This window comes from Dunckerocampus dactyliophorus, chromosome 10, assembly GCF_027744805.1.
Source record: "Dunckerocampus dactyliophorus isolate RoL2022-P2 chromosome 10, RoL_Ddac_1.1, whole genome shotgun sequence".
Lineage (NCBI taxonomy): Eukaryota > Metazoa > Chordata > Actinopteri > Syngnathiformes > Syngnathidae > Dunckerocampus > Dunckerocampus dactyliophorus.
Genome location: NC_072828.1, coordinates 14431744 through 14447500, shown reverse-complemented (window position 1 = coordinate 14447500; position 15757 = coordinate 14431744). Strand labels below are relative to the sequence as shown.

General features: G+C 40.7%; 1 protein-coding gene across 5 annotated transcripts in view; it reads right to left on the bottom strand.

Annotated features, from left to right (window-relative positions):
* Nucleotides 1-15757, bottom strand: part of tcf3b (transcription factor 3b) — a 52948-nt gene that overhangs the window by 706 nt on the left and 36485 nt on the right. For 4 of the 5 annotated variants that reach the window (XM_054788911.1, XM_054788912.1, XM_054788914.1 and 1 more), the window contains 13 exons: nt 7108-7207; nt 6931-7031; nt 6731-6824; nt 6590-6651; nt 6375-6450; nt 5743-5804; nt 5423-5620; nt 4139-4247; nt 3915-4062; nt 3640-3693; nt 3057-3316; nt 2109-2260; nt 1-593 (listed from right to left, as the gene is read on the bottom strand). The exon at nt 1-593 is cut by the window's left edge and continues 705 nt beyond it. In XM_054788911.1, the coding sequence (XP_054644886.1) occupies nt 2115-2260; nt 3057-3316; nt 3640-3693; nt 3915-4062; nt 4139-4247; nt 5423-5620; nt 5743-5804; nt 6375-6450; nt 6590-6651; nt 6731-6824; nt 6931-7031; nt 7108-7207 (1410 nt within the window). In that variant the 3' untranslated portion in view covers nt 1-593; nt 2109-2114. The remainder of the gene's footprint in view (nt 594-2108; nt 2261-3056; nt 3317-3639; nt 3694-3914; nt 4063-4138; nt 4248-5422; nt 5621-5742; nt 5805-6374; nt 6451-6589; nt 6652-6730; nt 6825-6930; nt 7032-7107; nt 7208-15757) is intronic. The other variant, XM_054788913.1, reaches the window with a different exon arrangement.

Here is a 15757-nt window from a genome sequence, read left to right as displayed (position 1 = left end):
ACATAACATATGTAAGACTGTACCATCACACTGGGAATGACATACATTAAAAAAATAATTGCTCATACATATAAGCAATCCCTCACCATAAATGTTCCTCACATGTCAAGCAATTTGCTTAAATGTCAAACAGAAAACATGTAACATTGAGGCACAAATCCTTGATTCAATTTGTGTTTTCTTCTTCCTTTCCGTTCACCAGAGAACCTTTTGGCAGTGTGTCAAAAGTCCCAATTTGTGGCAGGGCAAAAACAAACAAAAAAAGCTCTCTGGTCTTCAATCAATATTGTGGAAACCAACATGTCACAAAAGGTTTTTTGTACATGTATAAAATAAAGCCAAAAAAAACAAAACAAAACAAAACAAAAAAAACAGTTCTTCACATTTGAGCTTGTCGTCATGGTTGGGAGTGTGACAGGCTGTGTCCGTTTTGGCAGTATGCATGTGTGTTTGTGTGTATGTGTAAGCGTGTGTGCATCTTGAAAGTTGAACGGACAATACACAAACATGTCCACACACACACACGCACAGCTAACGGATGGTGAAATCTGTTAAGGCCACATCCACTGGGAGCCAAGGAAACACCACCACATCTGGGGGAGAGGGGGAAGACAAAGAAAACTTTATTCCAACAACAAAGTCTGAGCCACAAAACAATGAAGGTATGACATAAGCATGATGTTTTTAACTGTTGGAACTTTTTTCACAAATTGTAAGTTTAATCAAATGTAGAATTACCGCAGCTTCACAGCCACACGTCTCAAGCGAGTGATGCTGGGAACACCGAGGTAGGTTGAATTGCAAGGTTTGTAGTGCATAAAGCACTTAATCTGCGCTTCCAGCCCTGCCTGGCGCACTACCAATTCCATATTACATGTATTATTATTCACAGTAGCGATGCCATCTGTTGGCTTCTGGCTGCCCCAGTTCTCACGATAATATCGCAAGATCTCATCACTAGGGGTGTCCCAACAACTTTTTCACTTCCAATCAGATACAGATATTGCAGCCTTGAATATCAGCATGAATTGTACATACTTTCATTAATTATTTTGTAGTGTAGAATGTTAGAAAAGGCTTGATCAAGTGACATTACTCAGAACGATAATCAGCAACAATAGGTATAAGAAAAATGGACCCATTTACTTCTTTAAGTGTCTGGTGTATCGTTTTAGCCACAATGTAGTGGTGGCTAGACATAATATAGCAAGGTTTGAGGTGCTCAATTAAGTTTTTAAACCAGAGTTTACTCACCACTGACAGGGACTAGTGATCTTTTCTGTTTCTAGCTAATGACTTATTTTTCGTCCCGTGGAAGTTTCCCGCATCCCGTGATGCTGGTTCAAATCCACAATGAGTTTGGTCGTATTAAACTTCCCTGGTTCTGTGCCACCACAAGAAACTTGTGTATGACAAGTGTTGCACTTAGGTGCATCGTCTCTTTGGGACTTTAATGAAAAATACACAGTGCCGATATCCCTCTACTCAATGCTGAACACGTTAGCACATGCTGTTGTGATCAAGTGGGCTCTATCTGGCTGCTGCTGGACAGACGTGCTGGGGCGGAGTCTTGAATCAACTGCTTGTATGGGAGTGTCAATATCGTAGATTTTAGATGCAGGCCAATACTTGTTTTTTTGTTGTTGCTGATATCGGTCCGATATCCAATAACAGTATTGGATTGTGACACACCCTACTCGTGACAAACCTAATTTCCATCATTGTCATTCGAAACATAGGAGATACGCCACTGAAGCTTTGCAGATGAATGTAAACAAACAAGGCTGACTATAAGCATGTTTTTTAAGCAATATAGAAGTGCATTAGACACCGATATGATGATAAGTTGTGGGCATGCTGTTGCTATCGTATGTTATCGTCTTCTAGTAGATGTTTCAAATGGTGCCGACATTAATGTGCAACATTAGATTTGAATTGGCAATTGCCACTTTTAGCGGCATTCCAATGCCCTGTTTCTAGCTGAAGGAAGAAAACCTCTGCTTTCAAGTCAAACAAATCGGAATCAAACTCGTGTCTTGATGGATTGACTGAGTTGGACCTCAAATGTCCCACAGTAAAGGTTAATGGTAGTATGTTGAAAAGCCTACCTGGTGTTACATGTGGCCAACCGGATTGTGGCCATCTCCTCCAATACTAGGATGACCTCCTGAGAGCTGCATTGGTGCGTCGCCCACCACCCCAGACACTTTCTCCTCCTCACGTCGCTTTAAACACGCCGCCTTGGGGTTCAGGTTGCGCTCTGATGAAAGCACAGGGAGGAGTGGAAAATCTGGTATTTTTGCAAGAAAACTTCAGAGTAAAAAGTTTTAATACCTCACCAAGTTTGCATAATTGGTCATGACACATGCATGTATTTTTTTTAAAAGGTTAAAGAAAAACATGACACACATTTAAAGACAACTGCGTTATTAATAGTATCAACATGTCGTATTTTTCTCATTACCCAATACGTTTTTTGCCCATTTTTGTTCGGTTTTTTTGTGTTTATTTTATTTCTACAATGTACCACGGGCCCACTAAAAATGAGCCACGGTCCGCATGTGGCCCCAGGGCCGAACTTTGGACATCTTAGGTTTACATAATTGGGGATGGCAAAGTGTTACTAAACAACTAAAAAGTGTCTCCAAGCTCTATCTTTTCAGCATTATTGCTAGTCATTCCTTCCACTAGTCAAAGGTTGGCCTGCAAGCTTGTGGAGGTGTTCGGCACACTTTCATATCTCGCCTGGTGGTAATGAACACTCCCCACACTTAAAGTGTCCTGCATGTCTGGATACCATCGCGATTGGTTGTATTTGATTACATAAGTAGGTGCAGGACACAAGAAAGTCTTTCGGTCCTTCACTTTTAATGCGTACCGCATGGGGATTCAGAGCGGAGTTACGATGCATAAAGCCACCAGCCAAGAAGTAGCGATAAATCAATTTATTTGTGTGTGTGTATATAAAGAGGTTATAAACTGTATAAAGTAAAAACGTCTGTGATGAAGTGTGGTGTACTTTGTACTTGCCATATGCAGCTGGAGTGAAGACTGACCTCTGACTTGTTGTTCTAGATTGAGGATGACGTTGACTGCTTGGTGCAGGATGAGAAGTTTGGTCTGAGGTTTGTCATGGCTGAGATGTAGCTGGCACATCCTCCCGAGCTCCTTGAACGCCTCGTTGATGTCCCGTACTCGCAGGCGCTCGCGGGCGTTGTTGGCCACTCGCCGTTCCCTCTCACGCTCCATCTTCACTTCAGGTGGGAGGTCCTCATCATCTTCGTTGTCCTGGCTGGAAGGAGAAGCCGTGATGAAGCTGTGTGAAGGAGGCAAACATGGAAACAAACCACAGACAGCTACAATAACATTCAGCATAGGCAGCAGGGATTGTGCACATAATAAACAAATAACAAATGAACTCCACATTTTAAGAATAACAATCTTTCTCAAATGGTTCAGGGGCCAAAATAATAAACATTTGTGGCAAGTTGGAGAAAAAAAAGACATACTGTATGCATCATAGGGTAAAACTAATCAATATTTATGCAAGTTCACACACTGTGAACATGTGCTTTGCATAATATCTGGCAGGAGCCCCACAAAGCACAAGAAAGGTTATTCTCTATTGGAGAAACTTACTCATCTTTCTGGTCTGAAAGGCCAGAGAGCATCTGGAGGGTCAACGCCTCCTTTCTGAAATTGTGACATGAAGGGGAGGGGGGAATTTCAAAATCGTTAAAAACCTAACATTGCCAACCAGGGCCATCAGAGGGACACACAGGAATCAACTCAGAATTGAGACAACTTATGTTGCCTTCTTCTAGAACTTGTAAGCAACGTGATTGTATGTAGTGACCAGAAAATCTCCATCATATAGGAATGAAAAAGTCTGAAGAAGAGGTAGAGAACGCTACCTTGTTCGACTGCGTGCTGTTTTGGAATCTTTCTTTTCCTCCTCAGATTTGTCTGCAATGGATGAGTTTTCATCATCCTCTTTGTCTTCTCTTTTGATGTCCGAGCTGCTAGAGGAGTGTGAGGAGCGTGTCATGCCGCCTGATAAACCTGCAGGCAAAGTGTGCCTATGTGAGGCAAAGTTCATGCAACGTCAGTAGGTGACAAGTGGGGGAACCCAACTTACTGGTGAAGCCTTCTGGCTGGCCGACTGATGGCGTGGACCCAGACGCGTGATGACCGTGCAGAAGTGTGCTGCTGGGTGGGAGGCCGGTGGGCTCCTCATGTTTCCCGCCCTATTCGTGACAGTGGAAAAATATTACTACATGAGTGTATGCTGACATACTTTGAGCAAATATGGCATCAGAGCAAATAGAATGCGTGGGAATATTTGTTTTAAACAGAATGAACAAAGTGACAGCATGAACACAGACAAACTGAGATGTCACATTTGTTCAACTGTAGTGAAGAGGAACCAGGGGAATAATACCATCTTGTATGTCTAAAACGGAGGTGGAAAAGTGCCTTCATCCTGACAGTCAGTCAGTGTCACTTGCTACATTGCAAAAGAAATGCAACATTTCGGGAAATGTTAAGAATATCTGTCAGTACGAATTGCATGGGAGAATGTACATGTACATGTCACAAGCAGCAATTCCTGAACTGTATAACCGAGTGAAAGAAGATGTGTTGAAGAACATCAGAAACATTACATTTTACTCTCCCAGCTCAAATATGACCCCCTACATTAGTTTAACAATACACTACATAACTGCATGTCTGTGTGTGTTTTTTATTGGAGTGTTTTTTTTTTTTTTAGACAGAGTCCATTTTATTGAGTTTTTTTGTCTTTTTTTGTTTGATTTCTTATGTTATCTGTTTAATTTATTTAAGAGGTCTTGACATTCAAATTACAATGTACGCCCCACAAATTACTGTTGATTGCTGTTGATACAAAGTACTTATTATTATGCCATATAATTAATGAAAAAATGTCTCAAAAAATGTCAACATCAATTGACAATGTGTAAGACAATTATCAACTAACAAAATTTGTTATTGTGACAGGCCTATACACAAATGACTCGTTACTTGAGGAACAAACACTAAAAATAGTAATGTCTGAAACACTTGCAGTTTGACATCTCTCCACCAGATGGCACAAGGTAAACACGTTTGTTCCCCAAGAACTAAAACCTCTTATTTTATCCTTTCCTCAGTTTTGAAACATCAAACACAAAAGTATGTCTTACTCCTTTTTTTTTTAAATGTCCTACTAATTCATAAACAATACATACTGTATTTCTTGAGCAGTGCACATACCTCACATCTATACAATGTCCTTGGAGAGGATTTTCATAATCAATATGTATGTGATAAACTATGACAACTATGGCTTTTCCTTTCTCTGTGTTGTTACACAACCCCCCTCCCCACAGCACCAATGGGAAAAACGTAGTAGGTGGCTCACCATAGCAGGATGTCTGTTGCTGAGAGCAAGGCTTGCATTGGGGAAAGCAGGAGAGAGGCCTCCGAGGCCCCCGTTGTGAACAGAGGACAGCAGGCTGTGCATGTCAGAGTGGGCACCATCTAAGCCGGGGCCTTGGCCCACAGCGTGGTTCCGCAGCACATGGATTGCTTCCTCCAAACGATCTTCCATTTTACTCTGCTGTATAAATACACACATTGTTATGTTGCTGTTATTATTTACATGGTAAATTCAATAAACCAAGCACAGGGATACTGCTATTTAGTAATTGTTTAGCATGGGGTTGAACTGTTGTAGCATACCAGCGCATGTGGTTGTCCTTCAAAACTAGGAGTGGTTGGTCTTTGCCACTGGGATTGAGCTCCTACAGAGAGAAATATTAGGACAGAGTTAAATGTGATTATTGTTAATGTGACACCAGAGAGATCTGCTGATGCATTTCCACTCTTAACATGCATTTAAAAAGGTGCTGTCTGTCATGGTTAGGTTCTGCAGTCGGGGCACTAGCGTTCAAACCTCCCTCTTCCTGCTCAGCCATGACTGCTAAATGTCTAAACTTCTCTGAGACTGTATGTATGTGTATGCGTGCGGACACTACGGGCATGTGCCTGTGCACAAGTCATGAGTGAGTGACAGCCATGAACACCACTCCCCCTTTTTGGAGTTTAACTTTTTGGAGTTAAACCTTTTGGAGTTAAACTTGTAATTGTGAAGAATATAAAAAAAAAAATGTCCCCTATTGGTGACATATGCTAGCCAGTGGTGTATTTATTTGGTTAAAAAATAAGTAATTTGAAGCAAAAGACTTTAAGATTACAAGGATTAAATCAATATGTGCTTCACAAACAAGGTAAAAAACCTATACCTTAGACTTTTAGGTGTGGGCTTAAAATTACCCATTTTATATAGACTTATAGGAGAGCCGCAATTTTACCTGCAATACCCTGAGGAGACCCTGGTGTTGATGGAGCTGAGGAAAAGTTATTACTATTGTGGTCCGAAGGATAAATCTGAAAGAAAAAAAAATCAACAAAAAGACTTAAAGTTTTGCTGATCAACTTCAAATGAAGCTGGGCAATTATTCATATATGTCAACAACAGCGAGACAGGGGACGGAGGCCGGGCGGGGGTGGTGTGAGTGAGACTCACCGAAGCAAGAGCCTTGCCGATTTCGTCTCCAGAACTGCTGGCTGTGGTGGCTCTGTTGCCTGCTGCAACACAAATACAGAAAGTCGGATAACATTTTAGGAAGCGTCAATCAAAAATGTTCAATCTTAAGACGTGTCTTACTCATGATGGCCTCTCCGTTGATGGCAGGCGTGTGGTTATAGGTGGTGGGGGCGGCGTGGAAGCCGTTGACTTCACTGCCATGCAGTGGATAGTTCTGTGCAGATAGACACAGGCCATGACAAAATGACGGAAAACATATAATAAAGAAAGACAACAGATAAATGTTATAAAATGGGCATGATCCTTCAAATACAACCCACCATCCTGTCTTGCGGGTTCAGTGATGAGAAGGAGCCTGGTGGTCCAATGTGAGGGGAGTTACCCAAAATGGCTGAGTAGCCAGAAGATGACCAGGGGTCTTCTACACACAAAGAGGATTTAGCCTCATAATGCAACAACAATACCACTATGCAAATTCAGCAAAAGTAAGACATTACCTTGCATGTAGAAAGAGCCTGGGTATACAGCGCCAGGCTTACCGCCAGGATAGCCACCATTATCCCTGGCATATTCATCACCGGATGTAGATGCATATACCTAGACACACAAACAGACAAAGAGAAACAAGCTCATCTTTAATTTTATTTATTTTTTTTAATGTCTACACAAGACTAAGGCTGAATGCCAATTCTACCCCCTCAGCCTTATCTTACCCCTAGGTTTTGCACGTTCACGAGAATCAAGTGATGTCTCCTTAAATCAAAGGGTAAGGGGTAGGTGCTAAGGAGTAGGTGTTGAGGAGTGTACAGCCCTAGAAACTTGGATACAATACTCAAGCAGCAGAGCGGAGACCGAAAGAAACTTAAATGTAAGTAATTAAGCATAATTATTGATTTTCACAGTATCGCCACTCATGTTTTAGTAGAGATTCAATCATTTGCTATTCGACGTAAATATTCGCTATGTTTTGAATTGTTGGTTTTCTGTAGTTAAAACTAGCTGGCTAAAACCGGTACCTAACGTCACTGCAATCTACTGCATCTCATAAATGATTAAATAGCGACCACATTAGCCTGTTAATTGTAAGTTGCATTTTAAAATACTGTAGTTTGATAGCGAGGGGAATATACATTACTTGTGACTTTGGCGTTTTATATTGCTACCTAATCACTCATGCAACGCAGCACATTGTAGTGAAGTTTGTTTTGTTTTGAATTACAGCCACCCTACTTCACCAACAATTCTCATGGTGAGGTATGTTTATTCTATTCAGCATACAGGATGATCAGGAAGTGAGACAAATAAAACATGTAAACAACATGGCCACACAGTGGTGACCTTAAAAAGACTGTTCATGCTAGAAAACCCTCCCATGTGGCTGAATTACAATAATTCTGCAATGATGAATGGGCCACAATTCCTCCACAGGGCCACAGGGCTCGGTGTTGCAAGTTATTGCACACGCTTAAGTGCAGTTGTTGCTGCTAAGGATGGCCCAACCAGTTACGTTTGGGCGCAATCACTTTTTCCACACAGGACCATGTAGGTTTGGATTTTTTTTCTCCCCCCTAATAAAAAGTTTCATTTAAAAACTGCATTTTGTGTTCAGTTGTGTTGTCACCACAGTGTTGGAATCTAATTTTTTCCCCATCTATTTTTTTTTTCTACCACTACTCTATATTTGTTTTCAGCACACTATTACTATATTACTATTACTATTATTGTTATAGCCCATCAACCATGCATGTGTGTCATTCCTGTAGGATGCTCGGCCAACTGAAGTCAGAAATCCGCTACACCACACAGCGGTCCAGGACCATTAAAACGCTGCAATCCCAGTATGGAAAAGTAAAATGCAACAAAGTGTCATTCTGGACTTTCTTACAAAATAAGAACATTGGGAGAACATCAAAGACAGAAGGAGAGCAAAGCCAAAACAGGGAGGTTTTTAAACCTTATAATAACGGTTGATAAGGTTGATACATTTGTTGATGTTCAGAAAGTTTGTTATAGGGATGTCCTGATCCAATCTTCAGGATCGGTATCGCCTGCCAACGCGCTGTATTTTGAAGATCGGATAATATTGGTTTCTGCAACAAGATCGGGCCAACCCGGTTGCCGTATAACGTTCGTAACTCTGAGCTCCACACTCCAACATGGTAGGTGCAGTAATGCGCCTCAAAACTGGTTGCCACTCAATTCCCACAAAACGCAAGAAGAAGAAAACGCAACACCACCATGCAGACATGTCCATGGTATCCCGTGGTGAAGTTTCACTTTGGCCGTATTCGGCTCTGTAGGTCCTCTGTTACGGAACGTGAATGGAAGCCAAAAGCAATATTGTTGGTCATGCTGTATAATAATGCTTTGAATAGCTATTTTCATAATCATATTCTTAGCTTACTTAAAAAATAAAATAAAAAAAAAAGATCGAAAGCCAAAAAATGTGGATCGGTACATACCTAGTTTGTTATATTGTTATTTCTATTTAGTATGTAAATTTGACATGTTCTATTTTTATATCTAAATATTTTAGAAATTAAGTTACAGTGCTGGTTGAAAGCAGTTATTTATTAGAGTTGTTTGTTTGTTATTTTTCCATCCATTTACTATGTCGCTTGTCCTCATTAGGGTCGCGGGGGTATGCTGAAGCCTATCCCAGCTGACTTAGGGCAAGCGGCAGGGCACATCTAGGACTGGTCGCCAGCCAATCGCAGCAATAAATGTCAATGTTTGTTTAAAAAAAAAAAAAAAAAAGTGTGCCTTTTGCTTTAAAAAAAAAAAAAAAAAGGTAGGCTACATTACATTGAAATAACGTAGACATTTAGGCACCTTACTTTGTGGTAGGAAACGGTTATGATGAACAATTTAATTATGTCATCTGCCTACATCACAGCCAGCAAGTGATGTAATGAGAATCAAATGGTGTCCCATTTCTTAGTGGCTTCTTCCCTTTGGCCCTTTGTTTTAAGGGGTAAAACACAGAGGAAGGGCTAAGGGGTAGAATTGAGATTCAACCTAAATCTAGTCCCTCGCGTTTACAAATGGTTTCATCTCATGGCCACAAGATGGCGAGAGGGAGTCAAAACATGCTAGCTCCTCCTGCCTGTGGAGGATGCACAGCGACCATGGCACGCTGGGCATGGCGAAGGCTCAGATCCCAGTGCACAGCGAGCGTTTCCTCTCACTCCCAGGACCCCAGTGACATCACGCAGGCTGGCCAACAGCCCCTCCCCAGTAACACACACAGATACCGTGCATACAGTGAGCCAAGGCACAAACCCATACACACGCCTGCCATTCTCTTCAAAGGGTCGAGTTCTGGAGGTGGATAGAAACTGACAATCGTGATGACAACGAGAATTCAATACAATTTTTCTATATGGCTTCCAAAACTGCATGCAAGCACGCCAATTCAACGGACACATGAGCCCCCAGTTTTAGAGACCTCTCAGTCTGCCTCTGTTGCACATGGCAGAATACAGGAATAAGAAGAATGGGGGGGCTACGCTGCAAAGAATGCGAATCCAGAGAAGAGATTTTTTTCTGTAATTTGATTTAACAGGGAGAAGTGGAAAGGGAATGGAGAGATGCACTTCTAATTACAGAGCCATCTGCCTGTTCCTGGACCACATCCAACTCCACAGGCAGCTGGGCTGAGGAGAAGGAGCGAGGGAGGGCGGGAGAGCGATGGGGGCTGGGATTCAGTCAGAAACACACAGAGAGAGAGAGAGAGAGAGAGAGAGAGAGAGAGAGAGAGAGAGAGAGAGACAGAGAGAGACAGAGAGAGACAGAGACAGAGAGACAGAGAGAGAGAGAGAGAGAGAGAGAGAGAGAGAGACTGCAGTTGGGGGGGGGGGGGGCGCGGTGTGAAGGGGTGAGGGACAATTGAGGGGGGAAAAATGAGGACCTTGATGATTTATGAAATGGGTAGGTAGATAAGGGTGTTGTGTGAGGGAGGGGGGAATGAGAAGGTAATCTAAATGACTAAAACAAAGCTTGATATGGCCAGGGGAGTGTGAAGGAAATGAGGGATTTAACATGATCGCTGTTAATTCGGGGGGAAAACATGACTGGAGATGGCTTCATTTAACAATGGGCTTTGAGTTGCTCTTTCATGGGGAACAATGTCGAGCGAATCCTGTTGCTCTAGATGGGAATGGAAGAACACAATGACTGCCGCTACGGCGTAATTCTATTCTTGGGAAGAAAAAGGGATTTCTAGGGTAAAATCCTCAAGTAATAGGGCTTTAATGCAATTCAGGTTATGAGCTGGCAAAGGCCTCTACTGTATGCCAGGGTGGCAGTAGATGCAGTATCACGTAAAATTAAGTATTTTAAATCAACCACACTGGGTGCTGTAGTTAGTTTAAGGGTCCACAAGGGAGTAGAGAGGTTCCTTCAATTTGCTTGGTTAAACAAAAGGTGCATTTGCTGTATGAATCAACAGGAAACCTGTTTGGATCATGCATGGCAGTGTCCAATAATTTGCTACATCCAAGTACCAAAAAAGAGCTGGTCAAAAGGATGTCCACACAAGGCAGGAAGGGAGGGAGTGTGGGACCACAGGATCATCATCAGTCATTAATCTGGGCTCAGACACGGGGCTAAGAGGCCTCGCAAAAGCACCATACCTCACAAATGGGTCACTCACAGGGGGGAAGCCCACCCAGGCCATCATGTGCTGAGGCGTAGGCACAGGGTCTGACAGAGGTGGGGGAGGGGATTCACACACAGACACAGCCATCGTTCACACCGCAGGAGAATGACTGAGGTTCAGACGGGGGTGTGTGTGCACTTCATGTTCACACTCACAGGAAAGTGTGTACTTGCAGTGGTTTCAGCAGCCACTTCAAACCGCCACCACCCACAGGTGGGGAGGGAGGGGGACAAAACTTTAGCAAACAAAAAGGCAAAAGCAAGGAAGGCTTGCATCCAAATGTAGACTACCATAGTCAATCTGACGAAGCAATACTGAATGGTACGTTGTACCTCCAGCAACAACTGGACAAAATCCTAACCTGTTCAAGCTAGATTTAAACTCACGCCACATTATGCATCCATGGCTATGCAATTTGTGAGCTGGTCAACCATAAAAATCAGCTTCTTCCTCGCAGTAACAAAACATTCTCACATGCATGTCAATTCTCATGTAACCTCAGACCAAGTAAATTGTGAATTTCATGCAGTAGACAACATTAGGTACACCTGTAATTACAATTCAATACAAGCGCTGTATCAAAGCCTTAACTACTGTAGATAATCCGGTAACAATATGCCATAAGGATGGTTTGGTCCTTACCTCAGGTTTATTTCACGGTTCACTTCATTTTCGGTACCGTAAGGGAGCAAAATGCACAACAAAATTGCTTAGCTCTTGTTTAAAACACCTTTAATGATTTTTAAAATGAAAGAGAAACATCAAAAGAATGCTAACAGTTACCAGTTCTTATAAACAGAATTCTCAAAAATAAAAATACAGTGGAACAGTGAAAATACAGTGAAAATACAGTGAACCTCGGTTAGTGTATGCCCCGGTTAGTGTGTTTTCCGGTTAACGTCGAAAATTCATGCCAAAATTTAGCCCCCGTTTGCGTACATTTTCCAGTTAGCGCACAATATGGCGCATATCTTGCTGTGTTATTAATTAAACTGTGTTCTTAATCACAAAACATCCTTGTTAGCAACTTACTAATACATGGAAACAGGAACCGGAAGTCAGCTCCATTGCTCGTCTATGATGTCATCAGCAGTTGACTTTGTAGTTGTTTGCTAACTAACACACTTACTGTACGCTAAAAGTAAAAAAAAATGTCAACACAAAACATGTTTTTATAGTTTAACATTTTTCATTTTACATGCACGTGATACATAAAAGGGATAAATGGACATTTAAGGTTACTTTTACCTACATTGAAGATGTGACTGTTGAAAGGACAAGCTGTGGCAGCGAGATACACAGACACCACCATTGTATTTAGTTTCTTGTATTCAATAGTAGCTTCTCACCTTCTTTATCAAATGCTGGCACTTGCAACTTTCTTTGACACCATTTTGGATTATAGCCACCTTGACACTTTGCACAAATTTTGCCTCTGCATTGTCCCGGATTTTGCAGTGGCAATGCATGCCATTTAGATGATACACCCGAAAGGGTCAAGACTAGTTTGTGCAATGTTTGGGTTCTGTTTACGCATACGTTGCAGGGCTTCCTTAAAAAAATTTTAAGCTGTGGTGGTGGGCTGCACGAGAGGCAAACTGCCGCCACTGTGTCGTACTGGTACTGTGTTTCTGTGGCAGCAATTTTTTTTTTAAACATCTAAATTTACTGTTGGTAATAATGTCAACATTAGGGTCGTTTTCACAGGCTTGAACAAGAAATGCATTCATGAACTTTAAATACCTTTCTTTCTGCAAACAGGGCAGACAGGCGTAGTGAAAGTTTTTATGATATTTCATATTGATATTTTATTTCAAACTAATGGTGGTCAAAATTTAAATAATAGGCTATACATGTATCTATATAGCTCATGGGTGCTCACACTTTTTTTAGCCTGTGGGCTTTTGATATGACCATGTCCCCAAGATCTACCTCCTGCCACACACACACACACACACACACACACACACACACACACACACAAAGTATTTATGTACATTGTACATGTATATCAGGGGTGAACACAGCTTCACTAAGACTGGGAGGCAGCGCTGGTCTAGTTACGCCACAATTTTGTGAATGGATTGTGGATGCTTGGGCTAACGTGTCTGATGCACTGTTGTTCGAGCTTTCGCAAAAGCCAGCATCATTTCTGAGGCGCCGCACAGCAATGAGACTGACAATGATGACAGGGAACCTGGCGTGTTTGATGAAGAACTTGCCCCGCTGTTCATTTGGGATACAGAAGATGAGGACTTTCATGGATTTGTGGATGAGGATTGATAAGAAATGACATGAGTACGTTGTTAAATACTTCAATTAAGTACAACCGAACTCAGTTTTGCTCCCGCTGGCTTTTTAAAAAACATACAATAGCATGCATGCTAGCGTATTGTAGCGTCGCTGGGAGCACTTTCTGTTCCCCAGCGTGCTTTGCAGTAGCGTTTTGGTGCAAATGCTCTTAAAGTTACATGTTTGAGCTACATACAGTAGTTGTTAGTTTTTGTTCTTGCGTTGCTGTGTGAGGTTTTTAGTTGTGCACCATGACTGGGACTGTTGTGTTGAGTGATGAACATCCTGATTTCAAGTGGGTTTGATAAACTGAATGAGAGTTCTGCTCTTAATCCGTCTAATGAAATAAAGCACTGTTGCTTCCTCGCAGACTTCTGAGCGACACGGTATGTTTTAGAAAGATGTTGTAAAAGATCAGTTACGATAATCCATAATGCTGCGTATAGAGAACATACAAATCTTTCATTTCTGAAATCACAAATATTAAAATTAGCTGATTTAGTAAATTTTCAAACAGACAAAAATATGGACAAAAAATTATCTGTTACCCAAAAAAGTCATACAATACTTTTCTACAAGAGGAGAAATATGATCTCAGTGAAAAACTAAACTTAAAAACACTTATATGTGAGAACAACGCAAACAACCTACTGCATTTAAGTATGTGGAATCAAATTGAGTAAGGAACTCAAAGCACTAAGATGAGAGATTTCATAAAACAATACAAGCAGTTGTTTGTAAACTACAAGGAAGAAGAGTCTTGAACTTGTTCTGCCTATTTGTATTTATTATTACTTATTTATTATACTGATTATTATATATAATTATTATTATATACACCAAGTCCCCAACCAACGAACACAATTGGTTCCAGACGACTGTTCGCAAGTCGATTTGTTCGTAAGTCCAACAAAAGAAAAATTAACAAATTTATTTCGGTACTACATGTATGTGTATACATATATGCGTATGTATGTAAATATGAGTTTGGATGTAGTAGTAATATTAAACGAGGATAATTAATGAAAAAAAAAATACTAAAAATGATAATAATACGTAATGATAAATGTCTCTACCAAACAGGCCATTGTGATGAGGAGAAACTTTGTGTGGGCAAGTATTTGCCCACCGGACCACTCAATTGTGGCCGAATGTCATCACTATATAACCCCCTTCCCGAACTAAATATGTTGGCACGGCGGTCTGAAATACTGGCAAAAGTTGGCAAAAAAAAAAAAAAACACCTCTAAAAGATTGAATGGATCCTAGCTGGGTAAGCTTAGTCTAGCAGAGCATGCTAGTGCAGCTGTGTGTGTGCGTAACTCAGGCTGTGCAAGTGTGTAAACACCGTGTTGCCTTTTATCGCTTGTTAATTTATGCAAGAGTTTTACGATGCTCACAAACATTGTGCAAGTTTTCAGTGAAATAAGGCAAGAGTCATGTTTATTCTTGCTACTAGCTTAACTGTCAACAGACACGGTATACTTCTGGCTTTTAAAATAAGAGTGCCACATCCTGTCTAATTGTGCCAACAAAATAAGGGTGTCATAAAAATGATCTTACATTACAATTACGTTGGTGACGTCTTCCTTAGCCACAAGCACAAGCATTACAATTTGAGGATTTTGCAGAAATGTTCGCAGTGGTTGACATTCACTCCATTTTTTTCCCTCAATATTCAGACAATAATGAAATTGACTGATGCAAAATCAAACATTATGATTGTGATTTTTATTTACTGGTAAGTGTATTTTTTGCTAAGACTCAATTTTATTTTCATCTTTTTTGTCTTTTTGTTTATGTTGTTTGTTTTTTTTATTTAAAAAACTTTTGACATTCCAATTACAATGCTACTCCTTAGAAATGATAGTTTATTACTTTTGATATGGTGTACTTGCATTATGCCATATATATCATCATTACATTAATGAAAAAATTGTCTCAAAATAATAATAATAAAACCAATTCTTACAAACGCCAACTAATTAAGGTGTTCAGATGTGTTTTAAAAAAGCTGATTTCAACCAAATTTATGCAATTTTTTTTTTTTTTTTTACTGCATGTAAACAGTATGTTTATCACTGTAGTTTAGCTGCAGTGCAGTTATGCACCACTGCATCATCATGGGAAGTGTGTATTTATTTCTAAATAGCTAAATAAGATAATCAACACATTTCTGTATGGATCTCAAATTG